The sequence below is a fragment of the Podarcis pityusensis genome, assembly GCF_964106645.2.
Source record: "Podarcis pityusensis genome assembly, chromosome: 14".
Taxonomy (NCBI): domain Eukaryota; kingdom Metazoa; phylum Chordata; class Lepidosauria; order Squamata; family Lacertidae; genus Podarcis; species Podarcis pityusensis.
Window position 1 is genome coordinate 29,149,200 of NC_138039.1, and position 26,266 is coordinate 29,175,465.

Sequence of the window (26,266 nt, forward strand, 5' to 3'; positions counted from 1 at the left end):
AGTTAGCTTGCTCACCCTGCCCCCTTCATGTTGTTTTAACTCAGAACTTGGCTATGGAATGTGCAAGCAATATCCAGCAGAAGACACACTGGCACCCTCAGCTCTCCCGTGCATTATGTCACTCGTTTGACCCTTGCACCACAGAGGCTTCTGCAGAGCTCTGGTTTGAAAAATTAGCCACACGGCATGTAAGGAGTGCAGTGATTAAATGCCCCCGGTGCTCATCTGTAAGCGTGAGGCGTCACTTCACACCACTGAATCGGCACAAGCTGAAATACCTCATGGCTGCGCATGCATAAGAGAAAATCCATGGGCCTCTGACATGCCTGAAGGCACTTTGTGGCCAGGGGTGGCCGGACCAGAGGGCCTCCCGAGGAATCCCCATGCAGCACAAGAATTTGGGTCATCAGTTGAGGCCATGAAACTCCTTAGCAAATGAGGCTTTTAACAATGCGTTCATGCGCTGTCGCATCAGATGTTTATAAGAGCACGATTCACTTGACGGGTCTTTGGTCTTTAATGTCATTGGCATCATTTGCAGGCATTTGAGACTTGGCCCACTTGATCCTTGTAGATGATTGGTGCCTATTAACACACTGGCTTCCTGATCTGCTGCTGTTTTGGTTATGGGCATCACTGGGTGCATAACTTTTGGCTACCGGGCACCATCTCTTTGCCAAAATCGCAGAGTCCAGTGCTGATGTCTGTGCTCCTCTGAATGCACACAGTCCTGCCTAAAATGATCTGATCCAGGCTTCTGAATAAGCTGCACACCTGTCTGTCTGTGGTGAATGAGAGTCACTGCCAGTCAGAACCTTTGTGTCCTGTGCATGCTCTGATCCTGTCTTGGAGTGGCTCCTGACTCTTTCCCCCAGTTCAGTAGGCTAGAGGCAAACTGGTGAGATTAGGGCACATTATGTGGTGGACAAAATCTGTAGTCAGTCCCTTAGTTGGATCCCAGATACACCACTGGAAGTATCTTCATCTTACCTTGGAACTGGGTCACCCTTGCTGAAACCTGAGGCACTTCCAGACGGCTCATTTATTGAGTGTTTGTCCTGATTGGTTTGCAGGGAGGTTAGATGATGGTTGCTATTTCATGAGCATTTATTCTGATTTGTTGGAAAGTGTTATCCCATACTTCCCAGAGCATTTTCCCATCAGTTCCCTTATGGGAAAATGTCCAGACGTTTGGGGGTAGCAGGTTTGTTGCAGGATAACTCCCAATCAACTATAATTGTGCAACCATAATTAGCTGGTGTGTGATTCAGTCCCACCCCCCAAAATAAGCATAGCTCTAATTTTTGGGATGTTCTGTCAGGGCTGATGATGCTGTGAAGAGGAAATCCAGTTTGGGGAAGATGTGGTGTGTGTGTGTGTGTGTGTGTGTGTGTGTGTGTGTGTTGCACAGGATGCTGGGAAATGTCATAGCTCAGCTTCAATTCCCGGCATCTCCCAGTGGGACTGGGAATGTTCGGATTCTGGAAAGGTCTGGCTCTGTTTAAGGCAGCTTCCTATTTTTATTATTTTTCTACCTTCACGAAGGTGACCCAAAGCAACACACAAAAACAGCAAAACGCTAAAACCCAAGTATAGCAAGTGACTGGCATTAGCCTCCTATGTCCCTTTTTGCACCTATTGATAGCTATTAGTCACAAAGTGGATGGAATTAAATGAGGGTTGGGCAAATTCATGGAGGAGAAGGCTACCCATGGCTGCTGGCCACAATGGCTATGCTCTGCCTCCACAGTTAGAGACAGTAATCTTTCTGCAGGAGGAGAGAAGAGCTCTAGTGCTCAGGTCCCACTTGCAAGTAACTGAGTAACTGCCTTGCATGCAGAAGGCCTCGAGTACAACTTTCGACAGCAACTCCAGTAAGAGCGGGGAATGTCCCTTGTCTGAAACCCTGGAGAGCTGCTGCCAATCTGTGTAGACAACACTAAGCTAGAAGACCAAGTGGTAGATACCATGGCTTGTTATAAGGCAACTGCTCACGACAGCACAGGAAATTAACTTTCCAAGTGGTTGAATGTATGAAACTGTCCTATTGAGACAGGCTACTGGTCCATCTAAGTGTGTCTTGCTCTGGCTGTTCCAGCTACCAGAGGAGATCTTTCCTGTTCCATCCTTGCTGCCTCATCCTTCTCTAACCAGGACTCAACCTGGGACCTCCTGTGGGCTGAGCTTGCGGTTCAAAATCAGGCCACTTGCACCCAAGTGAAGATGCCTGGGTGGCAGGATGACGCCTGACGTCTCCACCATCTGGAGGTGCATGCCTGGGGACGCTTGGATATTGACTGTTTTCACACACTAGCAACACATCCTTTATAATTGTATCCGTTATATTTTATCTGCACAATCAGAATGAATTTCGGGAACCAAAAAGTTGCATTGTCCAGCTCAAAAGTGGCAACTAGGCCTTCTGTTTTGGAGACCATAACCCTGGTTTAAGGAGCCATTTGGCACCTAGCTTATGTATCTTGAATTTGAATTATGTATCTCTGCACCTGTGTTGAAATTTCTCCTAGCATTGAAATGGTCCCCTGTGCTCACCTCCTCTTTAGCCAGGCTGTTTCCCTTCTGCTTTCTGAAAAGCTCCCCTTGTTCCAGAGGCGTTTGTTGTTGGGTTCTGCAAGGTGCACATACGTGGTTTTCTCCAGGGAAGCTGACGTGCCCAGAAGCAGGAATGGAGCTGGCTGGCTGGCTGGCTGGCATCCAGGCCCAGCGAGAGAGACCTGTCTGCGCAGCAGCAGCAGGAGCTGTCCAGGAAAACTCCTTGACTGGTGCCAAGAATCGGATAGTGATGTCAGTGTTGGAAGGAGGACAGGCTAGCCAGCCCTTCTGCTTCTGCTCTCTGTGGAGTGCAAAGTGTCTGAGGGGGTCTGCTTAGTCTCTGCCCCTCTTTTTTGTTCCTTTTTGCTGAGTAGATATTCCAGCCTCGATGGGTTGCTTCTCTCAGCCACGGAAGAATGCCTTGGTGCTAGATTTTGCAAGCGCTGTGAGGAGCACGGATTAGCCAGGTTTTATATACATTGGATGCCTTTACATACATGCAGGTCAATTGTAGAGTTGGAAGGGATTCCTGAGGGTAATCTAGTACAACCCCCTGCAATACAAGAAGAGGCCCCCCCCCCATTTTTTTATTTATTGGATTTATATACCACAAGGACCCTGTCAGGTAGGTTGGGCTGAATGAATGGGACTGGTCCAAGACCACCCATTTATACCCCCATCTTCCTTCAAGGTGCTCACAGTGGCATTTGTCGTTCTCCCACTCCTAATTTCGTCTTCCCAACAGCCCTGTGATGTAGGACAGGCTGAGAGATGGTGACTGGCGGTCCAAGGTCTGAGTGGGGATTTGAATCCTGGTCTCCCAGGTCCTCCTAAAGCAGAGACAGCACCTTGCCAACAAAGGTCCGTATAGTAAAAGCTATGGTTTTCCCAGTAGTGATGTATGGAAGTGAGAGCTGGACCATAAAGAAGGCTGATCGCTGAAGAATTGATGCTTTTGAATTATGGTGCTGGAGGAGACTCTTGAGAGTCCCATGGACTGCAAGAAGATCAAACCTCTCCATTCTTAAGGAAATCAGCCCTGAGTGCTCACTGGAAGGACAGATCCTGAAGCTGAGGCTCCAATACTTTGGCCACCTAACGAGAAGAGAAGACTCTCTGGAAAAGACCCTGATGTTGGGAAAGATTGAGGGCACAAGAAGAAGGGGACGACGGAGAACGAGATGCTTGGACAGTGTTCTGGAAGCTACCAGCATGAGTTTGACCAAACAGTGGGAGCCAGTGGAAGACAGGAGTGCCTGGCGCGCTCTGGTCCATGGGGTCACAAAGAGTCAGACATGACTAAACAACTAAACAACAACTCCCAGGTCCTCCTAGTCTAGCACTCTGACCGCTACACCATACTGCCTATGTTTGGTTTAGACCTTTGTGATCAGATGGAATAGATTCTAGGGATGGGGCACCTTTTTGGAACAGTGACAAGGTGTCTACAAGATCCAGGTGCTTCAACCTGAATATCTTGTGCAGAAAGAGGGTAAGGATTTTTTGGGGGGAGAAGCGCAGTGCAGCTTCTCACACCAAAAGTCTGCAGCGAGAAGACCACAACACTTACCTCTGAAATAATGGCTGCTATGATGTATTGCAGACTGAGGAAGGAGGGTGAATTAAATTAACTGGCCATTTAGTCATTTCACTTGCCAAGAATGCAATTTTTTTCCAGCTTTCTTTGCACGTCTTTGAAGAATGCAATTTAACTGTGTTAATGTTGGGCATCGCTGCAGTTAATTGCATGCTCTGGAGTGAGCTCTTCTCCACCCCCGCCCCTGAGAAAGGTGGCCCTTTTTATCATCCGTAGGTAGCAGAAGGTTTAATTGGGTGCTTGAATAGCTATAAAATTAATCTGCGATAGGCACTGGGCACCCAGCCATGTGGTTCCCAGCCCATGCTGATAAACTTGTTATGGAACCAGGAAACATTTTCAGTTGGAATGGTAACAAAATTATTTGGCACAGGGTTGTAAAAAGGAGTTGGCTTGCGGAGGGTTTCCTCACGGAGGAGGCTGAGATAGCCGTGCAAATTCCTGTTGGCCACCGTGTTTCTCAAGGGCATTTGCAGATAATGGCCAAACACTTTCAGGAAATGCTGTGGCTCTCTTGCAAGTGGGCACTTTGGAGGTTAGTGTGGCCCACATCAGGGTCTCTCTGCACATGCTCAAGAAACCACCAAATATCAGCGCTTGTTGTTATTATATGTTGGTTGTCCGGTCCTTTTTGTTAATGACGATGACAACTTTGGGTGCACAGACTAGTAGGAAGGGCCAGGTTCCGGCTCTCACTCAGCCATGACACTCACTAGGTGGTCTTGGGGCCTGTCCCTTTCTCTCTCTTTCCGCCTAACCTACCTCAGACAGTTGTCGTGGGGATAAAATGGGGGGAGAGAGAACCACGTACGCCACCTTGAGCTCCTTGGAGAAAAGGCGGGATAGAAATGTAATAAATAAATAGTTGTATTAGTGTGTGAAATTATCAGACCCTCCAAGTGTCCCTATTTTCCAGGGACAGTCCCGGATTTACAGAAGCCATCCCAGTTTCTGATTTGATCCCAGAATGTCCTTTTCCTTAGGACGTCCTTATTTTCATCAGAGAAATGTTGGAGGATATGGAGTTATGCAAACCCAGAGCCAAGGAGATAAGTAACCATGCAGCCGTTAGAAGACATCTGAAGGCAGCCCTGTATAGGGAGGTTTTTAAATGTTTAATGTTTCATTGTTTTTATACATGTTGGAAGCTGCCCAGAGTGGCTGGGGCAACCTAGTCAGATGGGTGGGGTATAAATGTTGTTGTTGTTTATAAATGTAGTAGTAGTAGTAGTAGTGGTTGTTATCAGAGTAAAGTGGTACCTAGGGTTACATACGCTTCAGGTTACAGATGCTTCAGGTTACGGACTCCGCTAACCCAGAAATAGTACCTCGGGTTAAGAACTTTGCTTCAGGATGAGAACAAAAATTGTGCAGCAGTGGTGTGGTGGCAGTGGGAAGCTCCATTAGCTAAAGTGGTGCTTCATGTTAAGAACAGTTTCAGGTTAAGAATGGACCTCCGGAACGAATTAAGTACTTAACCTGAGGTACCACTGTAATGTTGGAGAGTTTGTATTGTTGTTGTTATATTCCTGTGGTCGATATGACCATAATTTGTCAAAACAACAACAATCAAAAAGTTACATAAATATATATATATTTTTTTAAGGCGTCCTACTTTAGTTCCTCCAACAAGCCAACCTTCTGTTTTGCTTTGCTGCAGGGGAACCATCTCCAAGGCCTTCTCTGGAGCTGACCTGCGGGCCGGGCCCAGGCCAAGTGACCTTAGAGCCAAACCAAACCCTGGAGCTGCGCTGCAACTTGGCTCCTGTTGAGGAGCTCCTCAACATTACCTGGAAGAAGAATGGGCTCCCACTAGCAGAAAAGGACAACTTCCGCCTCCTCCCCAATGGATCTTTGCTCATTTCGTCGCCAGGGGCGTCACCTTCAGTGGAGGGAGCCTTTCCAGGAGGGTCCAGCGCAGAGGGAAATTACTCCTGCGTTTCCCATGGATCTTTCGGCTCAGTCGCTGGCCAGACCATTGTACTTCGTGCGCCGAGTGAGTATTCGGGTTTTTGTGCCCACCTCCTTTTAGCATGAAAAACAACTCCTTCTGAAAACAAGGGGAAGCAGCAGGTTTTATTTACTGTTTTCTAAAAACAATTTCAAGTAGGCAAGTTCTGTATTGCTTTTAAAGGGGTGTTGTTTTAACACCGCAGTACTTAATGTTTTGTGAGAGGGCTCAGAATATAGATAAATAAATTTAAATAAGCAATGTCAGTAAAAATAAAAGCCCAGTCATTGATGAATCCCAGCCAGGGAATCTTTTAAAAGAATCTTTTAAAAGATTTCCTGACTGAGATTTAAAGAGTATTTAAGTAGCTCTTTCTAAAAACAAGAGGAAGAAGCAAGTTTTATTTACTGTTTTCTTAAAAAAAGAGAAATGGGGTAGGCAAGACATTTTTATGATTGGTTTGTATTGGTTTTAAAGGTGTGTTTTTTTAATGCAAACATCGCTGTACTTGATGTTTTGTGAGAGGGGTCAGTATATAGATAAATAAATTTAAATAAGCATTGCCAGTTAAAATGAAACCCCAGTCACTGATGAACCAGGGAATATCTTGTTTGAACCTTGCCTCTGCCACAAACTTCACTCAGTGTTCTTTGGCAAACCTCTCTCTCTTTTTCTCTGCCCCAACCTTCCTATCATAGGCTTGCCATATTTCAAAAAGTGAAAATCCAGACACAAAAGTTGCTGAGCTTCTTTTGGCCAAGTTGTTTGGCCAAATTTTTGAGGAATTTTTTTAAAGGAAATTAGCAAAAAAATCAACACTTCCGACATGGGTTGCCATACGCATTTTTACCGATCTTCAGAAATTCTGCCCAGATGCTATTTCTGACAGATGAATCCCGGATATGTCTGGGAAATTCCGGACATATGGCAATATCTGTAATATTGAGAGAGTAACATTGACCTACCTTGTAAGGTCGTTGTAATGGCTGTGGGGAAAAAGAAGGAAAAAGTCCATAAAGCACTTTGAGTCATCTAAGAAGGCTGCATGGCTCCTAAAGATTATTCGATGGCTCATGCAGAAGAGGCAGGATATCTCCCTGATGAGCTTTTGCTCCTGGTGCAGCTTAGCATCTTCTGAACGAGAGGGGGAAATATGCCCATTGTGATGGATGAAAGTCACCTGCTGGGTCGTTTTGACCATGAGCTCTTTGTGTGCTCCATTTAGCATTCAGCCTGTGTGAGCGCAGGAAGGATCCCAGAGAAATCCATCTTGCAGCAAGTGGGACGTAATGTTGTGTTCGATCAAAGGACTTGTTTACACGCAGAAGGGTTCATTCCTCATGCTGGGGGTAGGGAGGGCTGATTAATATTTGGCAATATATCATTTATGTCAGCGAAGGTGTATATAATAAAATATATGGAGAATGGCCCCGCATTTTGCATGCAAAAGGTCCCAGGTTCAAGACCCAGCTCAGGGGGCAAATATTCTCACCTGGTTTGAGGCAGCTTCCTGTGTTGGGGAGAGGCTGTAGCTCAGTGGTAGAGCACCTGCTTGGCTTGTAGAAAGACCCAGGTTCAATCCCTGTTACCTCCTAATATGCCTGGGAATGTCCCTGTAGGGGTGCTGCCAATCAGTGTAGATGTACCAAGGGCCTGGCTTTGTGTAGGGTAGCTTCTTCTGTTCCAGGGACTGCAGTTGAGAGGTGGAGCATCTTTGTAAAGTCCCTTTTGATAAAGGTTCAGTCCCTGATGTCTCCACTTAGGGTTGGGGAAGACCTACCAGTCAGTGTTGACACTACTCCGCTTAGGTGGGCAAGACTGTGTTTATGGCATCTTCCTCCACTCCGGGGGAAGGGCCACAGCTCAGCAGCAGAAGGTGCAGGCAGAAGGTCCAGGTTCATCCAGCATTTCCAGGGCAGGTGGGAAGGACTTCAGCATCCTGTCCTGAAACCGTGCAGATCTGCTCCCAGTATTGAGCTAGGTAGACCAGTGAGGCAGCTTTTCATGTTTTTTGGGGGGAAGGACTCAGCATCAGGGCCTTTGCTTTGCTTGCACAAGGTCTCAGGTTGAATCCTAGGTATCTCCAGGTAGGGCTGCCCTGTTTTTGCCTGCACAGTTTGAAATCAATCCGTGCAGGCCTTGCACAGCCTGAAAGGCACTGATGGTCAGCAGAGTGCTAAGCACCAGGTGCAGCAATCAGCTGATTGCCAGGCCTTGCACAGCACTTTGCAAGGCCCGCCCATTCGCTGAGCAGCTCTGCAACCCCTGACAATCAGCTGGTTGCCAGAGCTTGCAAAGCCATTTGTACAGCACGGCCCCTTTGGGCCGACCTGCATCTTTACCTGTTCCTCACCTGACATCATGAATGGTATCAGGTGCTCAATAGGTGAGGGAAACCAGGTGGGCCTCACAAAGCCCATAGGCTGGAGGCTCCCGACTACCAAGCAATGTAGTTCCACTTCCCCACCAAGACCTTGGCATTGATGCCCATGGGGCAGAGTGAGGAGAAAAATTGAACAGGCTTTATTGCACAATGGACATGATTCTTTGGGAGGGAGTGGCCCAATTCCCAGACTGGCCCATTCCCTGGGGCACACCTTTGTTTGGGATGACCCCTAGCTGGATGGTAGAGCACAGACTCGGAAAGTATAAAGCCCCAAATCCAAATCTCCAGCTCTCAAAGCAGCAGGATGGAAAATAACACTTTCTGACGAGACCCTAGACAGCCACTTCAGTAGTCAGTGGCTGGGCTCTGACATAACCCTAACTGGTTTAACATCACATGCATGTCCTGTTTCGGTCGATTTCCAGAACCCATGGGGAAAGCACCAAGGCTGGTCTAGTGTTGCTGGACCATGGACAGCTCCAAGTGAGAAAATTACTCTGATAAACGTCAGGCTGAGACCTTTTATGTCTCTGTCTTTGGACTACCTCCTCCAGACTTTGTCCCAGGCAACCAATGCTCCTCCCTTCCACAGCCTCCGTCCTAGTGCACTCTCAGCACTGCTGAGACGACGATGATGTGCAATGGGAAGCAAGCATCTTGCTTCTTCTGACTTAGGAGAAGGTGTCCTTGAGGGTCCAGGTTCTGGCCCCATCAGCATTGGTTACCTGGGAGTTGCTCTGGGAGTTCTTGCCCAACTGACAGTGGTCTTTATGCTTTCCGCCGTCAGCTTTGAGTCCTGACCCAGACCTGGCTCCCCTTCTGGTGGCTCTGCAGCCTCTGACTCTGTGTCCAGATCAGTGCTGGATAAACAGGTCATGGTAGTGCATGGTCCTTGGGCTCACAAGCTCCCTTTCCCTTCTCCACTGAGGTTGCGTCAAGGAGATGGGAAGCGTCTGCTTCTGTTTTTCGCTAACCATGATTTGCTGACATTTGCAAATTCAGAACAGTGTTTAGTCTTGACTACAGTTTAGGGGAAAGAGCCAGGATCAGAAACCGTGGTTTGAGGTTGGCTGGTTTCTCTGAACCATGGTTAAGAATAAACACTGCAGTTTGTTGAAAATGGGGATGACAGCTTCTGATCTCCTTGTGGCTGTGTCGAAGGGAGGGAGAGCTCACCAGTCTGTTCACATAATGCTAAACTATGGATTAGTGTCACCTCCAAACACAGCCAATTCTGGAAAGGGCCACAGCTCAGTGGTAGAGCATCTATTTTGTGTCCCAGGTTCAATCCTTGGCAGCACCTGTCCCCTGAAACCCTTGAGCGTCATTGTCAATCAGCATCAATGATAGTGAACTGGATAGTGAATGGTCTGGCTCAATATAAGGCAGCTTCCTATGCTCCTGTGGGCTAGATAGACCGGGGGTCAGATTTGGCAGAAGGTAGTTTTCTGTGTTACATATGAATAATAATGCTCAGATTTTTCTTTGCTGGCCCCAGTTGGCCACTATGGAACCAATGGAGTAAAACTTAGAGGAAATTATCCAGCAATTGCTCCAACTTTTTCTTGAGCACAGATGTTCCCTCTTCTGTCCTTGTTTGCCATTCAGGCTGCAGAGGCAGAACTGGCTCTTAGATGTGCTCACCCTCCCTCTCGGGCCTTGCCTCTTGGCCTTTGGACAAAAGAATGTGGTCTCTAGAAGCCATTCGGGAGGTTTAGAAATTCCTTTCCCTCTCTCTCTGGAAGCAGATCTGTTCACACTTTCAGCTGAGCCAAGGAAGGGGAGTCATGTTGACACCTGTTATGATGGGCAAATGGGGTTTTAGTGTGTGTGTGTGTGTGTGTGTGTGTGTGTGTGTGCTGTTCATGTGATGTTGACATGAAATAAGACATGTATGATTAATTGTTAAAATAATATTTAATTATCCTACCTGGCTTTTCCTCTATAATCAGCTCAGGGCTGCAAGGAGTACAGGGAAGTTGTCCCATTTTATTGTCACTAGAGGTGGATAGATCAGCTTGTTTCTGCTCTTTGCCAGTTTCACGCACGATCATTTGTGAGTCTGTTCAGTTCCATATTAACCTGAATTTCTGAATGTATTTTCTTACAAAGTGACCCTCAGGGATCCTTCCAGCTCGACAATTCTATGAAAATGCACACTCCTTTCTTTCAGAGTATGCATTTCTAAACATATTTTATCCTAAAATACACACATTATATGCCTTCGGGCACTTTTTTTAAGCTGAAAACTGTGTTACAACATTTAGGAAGAAGTGTGGAGGGTGGCAGTATTCGCACCTGCACATTCATCCAGGAGTGGCAGATCAGATCAGTTCATATGAGAATTCAGGAAGAGTGAACTCTTCAAGCATCCCTAATCCTTACAACAACCCTGCAAGGTAGATTAGGCTGAAAGAGAGGTGGTTGAGCAACATCACCCAGTGGCCAGTTAAGAGATCCAAGTGCGCATTGTGCCTGGCCAGCCTGCCTGGTCAAATATTGCCTAATTTGTCATCTGTTGACTGTGATCAAATATTGCCCAGTTGTTCCTGAAACCAAACACTATTCTGTAGGTGGCAGTTTGCCTTTCCCCTTTCTTAGCAAGGGCAGAAGTGAGGGGGGTTGCCTTCCCTGTACTTTTGCCCCAGTCATGGGCAAACCAAGCAGCATAGCAAAGAATTTCCTCTGTCCTGCAGGCCACCGACTGCAGGAATACCAACAGAAACAGTCATTAGTAGCCAAAATCACTGCCCAAGACTGCCCGGGACTCCACTCTGCTTGCTGCAGGCAACTAGGAGTGCCTGCTCCATATCGTATCTGTCTACCTGCACTCTAAAGCACCTGTGAAGGACTCTAGCGGTGACTGGGAACCCATGGTGCTCCAGATGTTGTTGGACTACAACTCCCATAATCTCTGGTCATCCTGGCTGTGGATGATGGGAAATGGAGTCCAACGACGCTTGGGGGACCACAGATTCCCCATCCCTGGATTTTAGATTCAGATACAGAAACTTAATCCCCTCCCCCAAAGTTAATCTTGTTGCACAATAACTATTCCATAATTTTGGTTTTTGTGCGTGATTCGCATATGTGGCATCAAACATATATGCATCAAAACATGTCGATGATTAAAGTACCCCCTTGGTTCTAATAAAATGAATGCTTTAACCAGGGTTTCCCAAACTTGGGTCTCCAGCTGTTTTTGGACTACAAATCCCATCATCACTAGCTAGCAGGACCAGTGGTCAGGGATGATGGGGACTGTAGTCCAAAACCATCTGGAGGCTGAAAGCTTAACGGGTCATTGATCAGATTTGTTAAAAACCAGTTCAGTACCTAATCCAAGACCCCATCCTTGACCAAACACAAAACTCCTTCCACTGTTTTAAAATACAAAATTTTGCCACTTTTACTTATGCGCACAATTGAACACATGTGTTGGTAAATAAACAGCACAGCTGGCACTTTTTAGTATTATTTCGTCCTTTGGGGGAAAAAACCCTCCCAAGTGCTCCCACGAGCTTTGATATAACCGAAGAAGAGAGAAATTGTAAGGAACTAAAACTTCTTCTGTTTCTCTGCCCCCTTTCCTGCCTCTCTTCCACTGCCACCCTTGACCTCCCACCTCCAGCTTTGTCTCAATTTTTTCAACATCCAGAGTCCCAGACGGTGAAAGAAAATGGGATGGCCCGCTTTGAGTGTCGGATCAAAGGGCTGCCTCCTCCAGTGATCACCTGGGAGAAGGACCATGTGGCTGTGCCTTCAGAGACCAGGTGAGCTGGGCTGGAGTTTGCAACCTCCAGGTGGATAAAGACTGTTTTTTGGAGACATCAGCTCACATTGGCAATATAGATAATTCATCAGTCCAAATACAAATATTATCCTTATTGGCAATTATGAGCTGCCCTTCACCCTAAGGTCTCAGGGTGGGTTACAACAGTAAGGAAACTGATAGAAACAGTTTAAAGCAACCTAAAATTACATCAGTAATCTGGGTCCTAAAAATGTTAACAGTCCAGAAGATGTTATCCCAACGGTTGGGGAAGGGCTAAAGCTTAGTAGTGGAACATCTGCTTTGGATGAAGGTTCAGTCCCTGGCTGCAACTCCAGGTGGGGCTGGGAGAAACCCCCTCCCTGAAATCCTGGAGAACTGCTGCTAGCCAGTGTAGGCAACACTGAGCTAGATGGACCAATGATATGATTCAGTATAAGGCAGCTTCCTATGTTCCTAAGCAATAACAGCTGAGAGGCCGCTCCTGTTTTTAAAGAGAGGGGTGCGGGGCAGGACCATTCAGTTAGAAGCATAGAATAGTAGAATTGGAAGGGACCCTGAGGCTCATTTAGTCCACCCCCTGCAAGGCAAGAATATGCAGCTGTCCCATAGAGGGATTGAACTTACAACCTTGGCATTATCAGCACTATGCTCTAACCAACTGAGCTATCCAGGCCCTGTGTGGTTCTAGAACGCAGGGAGTGATACATCCTGAGTCCAACTCTTCAACCCTCTTTCCACCCCCAACCTAGCTGGCTCTACCAGTTGACCAGCTGCATCTTTGGTTACCCCGGGAACATTGTTTTCGGGAGTCAACCCAGGATCTGACCCAGCCAACTCCCACTCCAGTACAGAGGTGTCCAGCCAAAACAGTGTGGGACTCTCTTTCTCTCCCCACTCACTGTGCTCACCCCTGACTTGGAGGTCCTCCTCCTCTGACAGATCCTGACATTCCCACCCCCATAACACCGAGAGATAACGCGTCGTTACACGTGCATGTGAATCAGCCCCATGAGCTGTGCTGTATGGCTGATGTATTGGCTCGACCTAGCATGGCAGTCAATATATATATATATCCCCCTGTCCTTTGATTCCCACAGGTTCATTGAACTCCCCAACGGGGTCCTCCAGATCATAGACGTGCAGGAGAGCGATGCTGGAATGTACCATTGTGTGGCAACCAACTGGGCAGGGCAACGCTACAGCTCTGGAGCAGTTCTCAGCATCTCAAAAGGTAGGAGTTATACGAGCTAAATTTTCTTTGTTCTTTTAATAGCTAGATCTGTCAGCCTTAGTGACATTTGATTCTTTCTTCCATCCCTTTTTTATGGACCAGCACCAATAAGAGTAACTCTGAGCTGGGTGTCTGCAACCACCACAATCTTTTACATACCTTCCAGTGACATCCCCTAAGCAATGCTACATTGGGGCCCAGGGGCATTGTGGGAAAATAAAGATGGTGGCAGCTACAGTCACTTGACTTTGCATTTTGCCTGTGGCTTTTTTTTAAAAAAATGCTGCCACCTGTAATTAACAATCCCTGCCACTACCAGATAGGCTTGTAGTGAGGAGGGGAATGGGGACCAACTCTTAGGATGGTGCTAGGAGAGTCACTAGGGCAGCGCTGAGGAACTTTATGGAAAATGCAATTTAAGTCACTCCGAAAGAAAATACTAGAGCACTCAAAATCATTTGTACATGCATAGAAATGAGTAGATTTAGCTGAAAGGCAGCACATGTGTCTGTGACTGCCATGAAGGGACCTTGCACTTCTGGGTTTGCCACTACATAATTGAGGAGTGCTCTTATTTGCAAAGGGAAAACGTCTCTGTCAGTGGAGCTTGTCTATTATTACTTGAGCCTTACATTGATGAATCCTAAGAATGTTCTCGATAAAAACTGAGGTTCTCCCAGCAACACTGGGTGGCATTCAGCATGGTTTTCAACAGTGAAATTAACGAACATGATTAAGTTCGGTACATCAATTTAAGTAAGTCTACTCTAACTTCGAGTTACATACCACTCAGAGTTTGAAAACCACTGTTTTTAAGCAGTTGCCAGGCTATTTTTCTTCTCTTTTCTGAGGAAAAGAAATCTCCACACCCTGAGGCAGACAAAAGGCAGACATGACTGTGGGTGACAAAAACTCATCTGTGGATGATGAATACGATGTTTTGTTTTTAATAAGAAACACCGCCCTCTGAAAGATCATTGACATCTCTGGCAGGTGGCTGATCCTTTGCTTCTCTCCTTATTTCCAAAGCAGTCAAGGAAGGCAAGTGGCGTCTGGTCAGAAACCATTTCTGTTGCTGTTGTTAAACAAAGCTTTATACATACATGCACTGGCAGCCTCATACCTGAAGCTGCTCAGGAATTCTATGAAACCCCCCCAAAATTGTGCTGTATAGAAACCTGCGGGTTAAACCACAGAGCCTAGGACTTGCCGATCAGAAGGTCAGCGGTTCGAATCCCTGCAACGGGGTGAGCTCCCGTTGTTTGGTCCCTGCTCCTGCCAACCTAGCAGTTTGAAAGCACGTCAAAGTGCAAGTAGATAAATAGGTACCGCTCCGGCGGGAAGGTAAACGGCATTTCCGTGTGCTGCTCTGGTTCGCCAGAAGTGGCTTAGTCATGCTGGCCACATGACCCGGAAGCTGTATGCCGGCTCCCTCGGCCAATAAAGCGAGATGAGTGCCGCAACCCCAGAGTTGGTCACGACTGGACCTAATGGTCAGGGGTCCCTTTACCTTTAGAAACGTTCAGCCTGCCATCTTGTTTCAAAATAGCACCCAATCGTATCCAAACATAGGCAGAAACTTGCTCCTCCATCTCAGGAACCATCAGGCAAAAATTGTTTGCAGTATCTAAAGAGGTGTCTAAATGCATATAGCAAACAAGCCACTTTTCAAAACACATATGCTTGCCTCTGGGAACTACAATCCCCAGAGTTCGCTCTGAAGAGGGATTGATTGTTAAACTGCTCTGGGAATTGGAAGTTCTGTGAGAGGGGAATAGGAGTCTTCTAAAAATTCCAGTTTTTCTTTCCCTGGATGGAGAGGGGACCCCACCCCCAGCCCCTTGGCTATTTCAAAGGCGAGCTCATCCCCGTCGAAGGTCACCGAAAGGGGTTTGCTACCCTGTTGGTGGCGGAGATGCAGGCAGCAACTGTGAGTCGGGGCTGTTGCCGTGCGAGCGGCAGATGTTTCAGGCCGGGCAGACGTCACGGTGTAAATTTCCAGACGCTCCTTGGGGAACTGCATTCCAAACGGGGAGAAGGATCTGGGGGCCTTTTACAAGCAGATCTCTTTCATGGCCCTGAAATGGAGAAGTTGTCGTCACTTAGAGGAAATATCTCCACAAAGAGAGAGAGAGAGAGAGACAGAGAGAGAGAGAGAGAGAGAGAGAGAGAAGGGAGAGAAAGAGAAATAGCACAGCCCTGGTCATTTAAGTCCCTGTCCAGACCTCAGAGAGGGTGACCAAGAACTCCCCACCTTCTGCCCTCTCCAAAGTGGGATGCCAAATACAGTGGTACCTTCGTTCTGGAGGTCCATTCTTAACCTGAAACTGTTCTTAACCTGAGGTACCACTTTAGCTAATGGGGCCTCCTACTGCCGCTGCTCTGCCACCGCACGATTTCTGTTCTCATCCTGAAGCAAAGTTATTAACTTGCGGTACTATTTCTGGGTTAGCGGAGTCTGTAACCTGAAGCGCCTGTAACCCGAGGTACCACTGTATGAGCCAGCCACAGACTCTCTTCTGAAAAGAAAACTGGTGAGCCAGTGTAGTGTAGTGGTTAGGAGCGATAGACTTGTAATCTGGGGAACTGGGTTCACGTCTCCACTCCTCCATATGCAGCTGCTGGGTGACCATGGGCTAGTCACACTTCTCTGAAGTCTCTCAGCCCCACTCACCTCACAGAGTGTTTGTTGTGGGGGAGGAAGGGAAAGGAGAATGTTAGCCACTTTGAGACTCCTTAGGCTAGTGATAAAGCGGGATATCAAATCCAAACTCCTCTTCTTCTTCTTGTGTCGGACCCCAACTCAATAGGAAAGTGTGCATGTGTGGATTCAGCATAGAAACAAAGAGAGCAGGGGTAGGGAATGCGGCCCTCCAGTCCTCTCTGCCTGGCCCTTAGCCACACCCCTTACCAGTCCTGCTTGAAGTGTTTTTGCCTGACCAGAATGTGTCTTTGAATTCTGATAGCGCCTCTCACTTGCTTAGGCAGAGGGTAGAGGGGTGGAGTGTTTTGAGTGCGTGTAGAAACTAGCTGACTGTGCAAAGATAGCATTTGTTTGTTGCCCCGCCCACTTTGGCATCTGGCCACGCCCACCACTGGCATGTGCCCCCCCTCCATCCCAGGGTTGCCCAGAAGGAACCTTAACCCTTGCATCCTCCTCCTCCCCCACCCCGCCTTCTCTTCAATCTGCTGCTGCTTTGCTTTGTCCTGAGGGAGGAGAAGCTCTGCTGGGCTGAAGCTGCTGGCTCTCTACCCTGCTGCTCATATCTTGTACAAATATTTGATGTTGGAAGCACGTTTTTAGTGGTGACAGAGCCACAGGAAGCGATTCTGCCAGCAGCAGCCTCCCAGCGTCTTCTCCAGTAATGGCAGGCTTACCCAGTTCTTTAGCTGCAAAGCCATGGCACCCACCCAACCCCAATTGTTGCATCGGGGGGCCTACTCCTCAGAAGTGGCACCCACCCTGTGGAATGCCTTCCCATCAGGTGTCAAGGAGATGAGTATCTACATAACCTCTAGAAGACATCTGAAGGCAGCCCTGTATAGGGAAGCCTTTCAATGTGTAATGTTTTATTATGTTTTATATATGTTGGAAGCCTCCCAGAGTGGCTGGGACAGCCCAGTCAGCTGGGTAGGGTACAAATAAAATTATTATTATTATTATTATTATTATTATTATTATTATTATTAGATGGGGGAGACCCATGTATACCACCTTAAGCTCCTCAGAGATAAAGGTGAGATATAAATTAAGTAAGTAAGTAAGTAAGTAAATAAACAAATAAATAAATAAGCAAATAAATAAATAAATAGCACACAAGAAGGAATTGAGCACAACATTCTCCTCACTTGCAAATCCCAGCAGGGATTCTGCCTCCAGATCATTGCACCTTTTCTTCATATCAAACAGGGAGCTGTCCATGACTGCAAGCCAGAAATATAGGAATTTGCCTTATACTAAACCAGACAGTTGACTCAGTATTTGTCTGCACTGAGGGCTTATCCACATTTAACTTTTCCTTTGAGCTTTCTAGGCACAGCTTTCCTGGACCCCCCCCCCCCACTCCGCTTTTCATTGTAAAACCCGATCTTTACCACTAAGTCAGAGCAAACGGCAATTCGGGTTTTCTGTGGATTGCTGTTTGCTCCAATCCAGCAGTAAAGAGCAGGAATTCTCTCTGAGAATTCAGACAGGAGTCAATTCCCAGTCTTGTTTTGAGGTGACAGCAATTGAACCCAGGACCTTCTGCGTGCAAGGCAGATGCTCTGTCACTGGGCCACGGACCTTCCCCAAGAAAGCTCCTACCTGCACCTGTTTTGTAATTCCACCAATACAAACATCTTCATTCCACCCTTCTTCCACAGAGCTCAAGGCAGCTTGCAAGATTTTCCCCCAGTCCTCATTTTATCCTCAACATCAACCCTGTGAGGTAGGTTAGGCTGAGGTCACTCACTGAGCTTCATAGCTGAGTTGGGCATCTGAAACCTTTTTATAAGTCAAGGCCGAAATTCTGTGAAATGTAATCAGTTGGGAATTGCAGGCCTGGACAAAAGTGGACACTGTCTCTCTCCCTGCTGCCCTCTTCTCTCTCTTTCTCTGTTGCCCCCCTTTATCCCCCATTTTTTCATGAAACCAGGGTTGCCCTCAGGTTCCTCCCTTCTTCCAACAACCCCACAGCACAGATGAATCTTGGAGTGGCCTTAAGAGTCAGTTTTGAGAAACTAGCCCCAGCAGAGGCCTGCCCAGGCAGAGACGGGTGGCTGCTGCCATTGCCATTGCCTCTGCCCCCCAACCCCTGCATTTCGCAAATGCTCAGCCCCACACCACTTGCGTTCCAACATGGCTCGCTTGCTGGTGGGGAGGCCGGCGACCGGCTTGGATATCAGCTGTCAGCAACAGCCTGAGACGGTGAGATATCAGACAACTGAGCCCTGCTCTGCTGTTTTGCCGTGAACTTTCTCACCCTTTTCCAGAGGAGGAGCTTGAAGTTTTATTCAGCCCCTGAGAACCTCCCCTGAGAATAGATTCAGGCTTTTGGAGCAGCTGTTCAATAGAGGGAAGGGGAGGGAAAAGGATCCGTCCGTGATTTTCTACCATTCTTCTGCAGATAGCGAGAGACCCATTTTGAGGTCACTGCAGAGGAGCTTTCAAAACTCAGCCTTTCTCCACCCACCCTTTTCCAAGGGAGGGGGCACACTGTACAGTCCTTGTCCATTGGGAAACAAAAGGAGGTTTTACAGAAACCTTCATTCTTTATCACATAATTAGTTTTGCAAGTTTTAACCTGTTTAACCAGAAGATTAAGCAATGGAAATGTGGGAAGGAGGGAGGGAGCGATTTTGATCAACGAGAGGACGCTCTCAATTGGTGAGCCTGAGAATTAAGTGTTTGCTTCTCAAAGTAATGTTGACTCTGATTGGTCATTGCAGTAAGGAAAATGAGAAAGGGGGGCAGCTTTTGTTGCTGGAAGAGTAAATTGTCTCACATGTCTCCTGGTATCTCAAACAAGACGGCAACGTTGAGCATGAGGTGACGGGCTGATTTGTTTAAATTGAGGTGAGTCCTGAATTAGGAGGGACACTGGTGGCGCTGTGGTCTAAACCACTGAGCCTAGGGCTTGCCGATTGGAAGGTTGGCGGTTAGAATCCCCACAACGGAGTGAGCTCCCAGCGCCTGCCCACCTAGCAGTTCGAAAGCACGTCAAAGTGGAAGTAGATAAATAGGTACCGCTCCGGCGGGAAGGTAAACAGCATTTCTGTGCGCTGCTCTGGTTCGCCAGAAGTGGCTTAGTCATGCCGGCCATATGACCCGGAAGCTGTCTGTGGACAAACGCTGGCTCCCTCAGCCTATAGAGCGAGATGAGCGCCACAACCCCAGAGTCATCCGCAACTGACCTAACGGTCAGGGGTCCCTTTATCTTTACTGAATTAGGAACCAAAAGAGAGTTTTGCTGGATCAGGCTAATGGCCCATTTGGTCCAGCATCCTGTTCTCACAGTGGTAGAGGCCTTGTAACAGAGTAAGCACACAGGTTTCTGTAACTTGGAAGGGTAGGCTGCCATCCTATTGTTTGGTGCTTAAGGTAAAAAGGGGAGTGGAGCAGGCAGAATAAGGGTGACAGGCCCTTGGATCAGCAGCAGAGCTCATGTTTATATGCAGAAAGTCCCAGGTTTGATCCTTGGTACCGCAGATTAAAACTCTGTGTGTGTGTGTGTGTGTGTGTGTGTGTGTGTGTGGTGAAGCCTTCCAGATGTTGCTGTACTCCAGCTCACATCATTCCTGACCATGCCGAGGGGAGCTGGAGTCCAACAACATCAGGAAGGTGACAGTATTGTCCACACTGACTGGCAGCAGCTCTCTGGGGTTCCAGACAAGAGTCTTCCCCAGCCCTGCCAGGAGATGCAGCCAGGGATTGAACCTGTGACCTTCTGCATTCCAAGCAGATGCTCTGCCGCTGAGCTGCAGCCCCTTTCCCTAAAAAATAAATCAATATTCCGGTTCTCATGATTTTGAATAACAGAGTGATTCAATTAGGAACATAGGAAACTGCCTTGCGCTGAGTCAGAGCATTGGTCCATCTAACTCAGTATTGCCTACACAGACTGGCAGTGATCCTCCAGGATTTCTATCTGGAGATTTCTATCTGGAGATGCCAGGGATTGAACTTAGGACCTTATGCATGCAGGTGCTCTGCTGTGGAGCTACAGTCCTTTGCCATGAACAGGATCCCACTTGTGCTGTAGTCACTATATAAGCACCTCCTTCACTCATAGGCATCAAATTGAAAGCAGCTCTGGGCCTGGAAGAACCAGATTATTTTCCTGAAAGCTTGGCTTGCTTAGATTTTTAATTTTTTTATTTACAGATATATACATTTCACTGATTTTACAATCATTTTGACATTTTAAAACTTGACTTCCTTCCACCTCTTTCTTCGGTTCCTTAAATTTATTTTTAATACCTTCTGCGTATCCAAATTCACTTAACTTACTCATTTATTTTTATCTTCTTTAAATATATACTCTTTAAATATATAATCCTGCCAGTGTTTTTCTCTGTTTACGATTTATCTGTAAATATTCAATAAACCATTTCCACTCTTTTATAATAAAAAGTTTGTTATCTTGATTTCTTCTTCTTCCGGTAAGTTTCACCATTTCTGCATATTCCATAAGTTTTTGTATCCATTCTTCCTTTGCTAGGACTTCTTCTTCTTCTTCCCTTGAAAGTTTGGCTTGCTTAGAATGCCTCGACTCCTTTATCTCATTTTTGGAAAGACTGAAAACCTGTCCTTTATTCCGCTAGGGCACCAGCTGCCTGCGACAGGGGATGTTGCCATCGTCGCCGTGCCAGAGAACGCCACCGTCGTGGTTGGAGAGAGCGCCGTGATGGAGTGCATGGCATCTGCAAACCCCACGCCATTTGTTTCTTGGATACGGGATGGTAAGTGAAGACCGCCAGCCCTTTTGATGCCAAGAGGCGACGGTGGGACCCTTTGGTTTCTGAAAAATCCATCAGGAGAGGAATGCGCCCCGAGAAGCTTTGCAAAGTGCAACTGAATACAAGGCGGCCGAGCTCTCCGTGGCCGGGGAACGGCTCCCGAGTCGAGCTCGCCCATTAACGTTAACGCGATACAAAAGCATGCGGTTCATTTATGTTGTTTGATCTGTAAAAGATACGGAATTCTAGTTGCTGGATGCCTTTTGATCTAAATTGGACACGGCCAATATCGAATGACACCCCCCAGCTCGAAAGGGCAGGGCAGGAGGGTCGGGCCTTTTGTAGACGTTTCGCGGGGCCGGGCGCATCTGTTGCTGCTTTGCAAAAATAACTCTCGGGTTATCTTTAGGATTATAAAAACGTGATAAAGATCGCTGAAGGCGCTGAGGATGGGGCAAGGCTGGGGCATGCCTCTCTTTTTAAGAAACGCGGCATTTCCCTGTGGGGGTGAAGGTGGCGTGTGACAGTCACCAAAGCCCCAAATTCGATGCAGATCAAAGGATGCCCAAGCAAGAGCCAACCCACCTAATTTTGCAGGATTGGAGATTAGCAGGGCCTTTAACTTCAACCAACTGCCCTGCCCCAAACGTACAAGGCTGGGGAATTCTGAGGCCGAGGGTCTTAATGTGGCCCTCCACGTCTCTCTGCCTGGCCCTCTAGCCCTCCCCTAGGCAACACCCCTCTCCAGCCACCCTCTTTGTTGTGCCCAAGCCTCACCCCACACTGATGCCACTTCACAGCTTCCTAGAGTGTTTCTGCCTGGCTTGATGTGGCGTTGAGTAATGGCTGCTTGCCTGGGTGTAAGAAGATGCAGTGCTTTTTGTGTGCAATGGGACTCCTTGGTCCAGAGTATTGGCACTTCTTTTTGGGGGGCTGCCCATGCCAGCCATTATGAGCTGGCACCCACAGCCCTTTAAACAGTACCTTTTTGTGCAGTATACAGTTCAACTATGGAACTCCCTCCTGTTGGGATGCGTCCGGGGAGATGGGGGCAATTGGCTGGCCCCCAGCTGGCTCCAGCCCACTGGCTGGCAGCCGGGTGAACTCCGGTTCTCAGAGCAGCATCAAAACTGCGACTCAAGCCTCAGAGACTTTTAGAGACTGAGCACGCAAGCTAGCAGAGATAAGAACTCTTTGCAACAGAAGTAGCTGACAGAGGCATATGTAAGCATATTTACAAGCATTTATTCAGCATCAGGACAAAGGAAACACATGTCTGCTTCCCTTCGTGTCCAAGCAAACAGCATAGGGAAAAGCTATATACAACGGAACCTCCCAGCAGACGGTGCTGGAAGTAAACAGACATGTGACATACAACAACTCCACATGCCTGTTCTAGAGGTGGAACAGAACTATATCCTAACACCTCCCACAGGAGGCAGTGATGGCCACCAACTTGGATGGCTTCTGAAGAGGACTGGGCAAATTCATAAAGGAGAGGGCTATCGATGCCTTCTAGCCACGATGGCTATGCTCTGCCTCTATGGTCAGAGGCAGTAATGCTTCTGAATGCCAGTTCCTGGAAACCACGGGAGGGGAGAGCTCGGATCCTGCTTGTGGTTTTCTCACAGGCATCTGGTTGAGAAACAGGATACTGTACAAAGAGGTAGAGGGATTATTCTTTCATATGTGGTGGACTTGTGAGAGGTAAAAGAGCATTGGGAAATGATCTATAATGAATTGAAAAAAAATGTTTGAAAGTACTTCCCTCCCCAAAACCCCCAGAGTCTTTTCTGTTGGGGATAATTCAGACTGAAATTCCCAGGTGTCAAAAAAGGTAATTTATATATGCCCCAAAATGGAAAACGAGCGAGATCCCAACCAAAGAAGAATGGCAACTTAAGTTGATAGAATATGCACCACTTGCAGACATAACTTATACAATAAGAGAACAAGAAGAACATACGTTTAGAGAAGATTGGAAAACATTTATTGAATATATGGGAAATAACTATGTACAGCTGAAACTGTCTGCATTAAGATAAATTCAACAGTGCAAATAAGTATTGATGGATGTAATAATGGAATACTGAATGGTATAATTTTTGTAAAATATGCGGGGATTTATGATATGTAAAATGAACCATGGAAAGAGAAGAAGGGAAGTCACTGATATCTTAAGAATGTAAAAAGGAGTACTCTAAATTGTAAAACAGAAAATTTAATAAAAATTATATTTTTAAAAAAGAGAAAAAGGATGCTGTGCTAGATAGACCCCTGGTCTGATCCAGCAGGCTCTTCTTCCATTCTTAACAAGGCATGAGTACTGGCACCTCATTTTTTAACCAAAAAAGCACTGAAGATATAGATGTGTGTATGTAGAAACTAGCCAGATTTACAAAGGTAAAGTTTGCATTCATTGTTCTGATCCCTTTTGCTCTGGCCCTGTCCACCTCTGGCATGTACCCCACACTGAAGGTTGACCAGAAGAAAATGTGGACCTTGCCCTGAAAAAGGTTTCCCCCCCCCCACCTCTGCCTCTGTGCCATAAGAGAAACCAATTTTGATGTAAAATTGCAACACCACTCCACTGGTCTTCATACATTCCAGTGCAGTGTGTCCCCTGATTAAGTAGGGGGCACAACTGTACAGTCTTTCTTTGACTGCTCTAAGCAATCAGTTGGAAATTAGAATGACTCCTAAAAACTTGGTGCTAAATTATAGCAGAAACGTACGGTTCTCAAAACTGAGTGCAAAAAGTCTGCCCTAAAGTCTGAAATATTAAGATCATCATCCTGCCAGAGCGATGCACTTTTAAGATGATAATGTGCAGGGTTTCTCTCCCTCCCCCCATCATCTTCCTTAAGAATTTGATGCCTTGTTGTTCCTTTGCAGATGGGGACCCTATTTCCACAGATGTGATTGTGCTGGGACGGACCAACCTCTTGATTCCTCATGCCCAGCTCCATCACTCAGGGATCTATGTCTGCCGTGCCAATAAACCCCAGACCAGGCAGTTTGTAACCGCTGCGGCTGAGCTCAGAGTTCTTGGTGAGAACAGAGAATAAACCAGTTCTGTGCTGTCATAGACTGTAGCTCGGTGGAGCATCTGTTTTGCATGTAGAAAGTCTCAGGTTCAGTCCCTAGCATCTCCAGGTAGGGCTGGGAGAAAATCAGGCCTGAAATCCTAGAGAGACTTTGCCAGCTAATATGGGCAATGCTGAGCTAGATGTCTGGCTCAGATTATAATTATTATTATTATTTAAAAATTGTATACTGCCCTTCATCTGAAGATCTCAGGGTGGTTCACAGCATAAAAATACAAGATAAAAACACAAAATACATAATAAAAAGCTTTCTTCAAATAAAATTCAACACTGCACTGTAAAGGACTTAGAAGCTCAAAGCTGTAAGTTCCACCTTCCTATGCGCTTTAGTTGTAAAAACTGCCTCAGTATTTGGGGGCTATTATTTCTGGGTCCTTGCAAAACTGAGTGCTGGGTATCTGCATGAACCAAGGTCTCCCCTGCTTGCTTATGGGGCCCACTCACCACTTCCAGGCCCCTGTATCTATTCCAGCAGGAAGGACTAGAAGAAATGGTTTTGGTTAGCCTTCACTTTGTCGAAGGGAAGGTACACGTTGCTCCTGCCTCAAAGACTGGGCTAGGACAACTTTCCCCAACTGGGTGTTCTCCTGATGTTTGGGCTACAACTCTCACGAGCCCCAGTCAACCTATCTTATGAGAAGCCCTTAAGCAAGTCTCAAACGCAACACTCTCTCCCTACTTGGGATTCTCAGCAGCTGATACTGAGAGGCATACTGACTCTGACAGTGAAGGGAGAACAAGTAGCAACTCCTTATCCTTAAGGTAAAGGGACCCTTGACCATTAGGGCCAGTTGTGGCCGACTCTGGGGTTGCAGCGCTCATCTCGCTTTATTGGCCGAGGGAGCCGGCGTACAGCTTCCGGGTCATGTGGCCAGCATGACTAAGCCGCTTCTGGTGAACCAGAGCAGCGCACGGAAACACCGTTTACCTTCCCGCCGGAGTGGTACCTATTTATCTACTTGCACTTTGACGTGCTTTTGAACTGCTAGGTTGGCAGGAGCAGGGACCGAGCAATGGGAGCTCACCCCGTCGCGGGGATTCGAACCGCCAACCTTCTGATCGGCAAGCCCTAGGCTCTGTGGTCTAACCCACAGCGCCACCTGCGTCCCTTATCCTTATCCTCCATTAATTTGCCTGCCCTGAGTCTTCCAACATTCAGCTTCATTGGCTGTCCCTGGGTTCTAGTGTTATCCATCCCCATTCATGATTTTATGCTGCTCTACCGTGTCACTTCTTCCTTGCCTTTCCTCTAAATGAAATAGCCCCTTTCCTAACCTTTAGAAGCTAATTTTCTTCTTCTGCCTCTTAAGCTCCCCCTGTCATCTCCCAGGCTCCGGAGACCATTTCTCGGACCCGTGCCAGTACCGCCAGGTTTGTGTGCAAAGCAGAAGGAGAGCCGTCTCCCAGCATCCACTGGATGAAGAACGGAGAGCCTCTCTTGTCCAAAGGGCGGGTGAAGATGCAAAGTAGCGGCACCCTGGTGATCAACCAGATCGGGCTGGACGACGCCGGCTATTACCAGTGCGTGGCAGAGAATCACCTGGGCATGGCGTGTGCTGGGGCCAGGCTGGTGGTGATTGTGCGGGAAGGTTTGCCCAGCGCCCCTAAGAGGGTGTCTGCCAGTTCTCTCTCCAGCACGACTGTCTTGGTATCCTGGGAACGTCCAGAGTTCAACAGCGAGCGGATCATTGGCTTCTCACTCCATTACCAGAAGGCTTCGGGTATGTCCCTTGAATGGTTGTTTGGTCATCATAGTTTGTATCATGGCATATCGACTTTGTATCGAGTTTTAGAAGACGTCTGAAGGCGGCCCTGTTTAGGGAAGTTTTTAATGTTTGAAGTTTTATTCTGTTTTTAATGTTCTGTTGATAGCCACCCAGAGTTGTTGGGGAAACCCAGCCAGATGGGCAGGGTAGAAATATTATTATTATTATTATTGGGCAGCTAGCCTCCTGGCCTCCTCCTACTTGAAGGTCAAACTAGCTAGCCTTCTAATGCTGTTTGGGCCTCTCTTAAAAGCCTGAGTTTCTGTTTCAGCTGTAAGTTAATTGGCGCAGAATTGACTGCCCCGTTATTCTTTAGGCCACACCTGCACCATAAATTTAAAGCACATGCATTCCACTTCAAGAAGTCATGGCTCCCTCCCCCAAGAATTATGGGAGCTATAGTTTGTTAAGGCTCCTGAGAGTTCAGAGTGGTTTAACAGTCAGTCCCTCTTTGCACAGA

General features: G+C 47.2%; 1 protein-coding gene and 1 long non-coding RNA gene across 3 annotated transcripts in view; one reads left to right on the forward strand and one right to left on the reverse strand.

The window, feature by feature from the left end:
* The window catches only part of LOC308463678, a 135,757-nt gene that overhangs the window by 91,870 nt on the left and 17,621 nt on the right, over positions 1-26,266 (reverse strand). The window lies entirely within an intron of this gene.
* IGDCC4 (immunoglobulin superfamily DCC subclass member 4) overlaps positions 1-26,266 on the forward strand; it is a 72,895-nt gene that overhangs the window by 17,114 nt on the left and 29,515 nt on the right. The window contains exons 2-7 of one of the 2 annotated variants that reach the window (XM_080982096.1): positions 5,811-6,146; positions 12,146-12,260; positions 13,360-13,493; positions 20,799-20,936; positions 23,829-23,984; positions 25,351-25,761. In XM_080982096.1, coding sequence (XP_080838222.1) covers positions 5,811-6,146; positions 12,146-12,260; positions 13,360-13,493; positions 20,799-20,936; positions 23,829-23,984; positions 25,351-25,761 — 1,290 coding nt within the window. Of the gene's footprint in view, positions 1-5,810; positions 6,147-12,118; positions 12,261-13,359; positions 13,494-20,798; positions 20,937-23,828; positions 23,985-25,350; positions 25,762-26,266 lie in introns of both variants that reach the window. The other variant, XM_080982095.1, reaches the window with a different exon arrangement.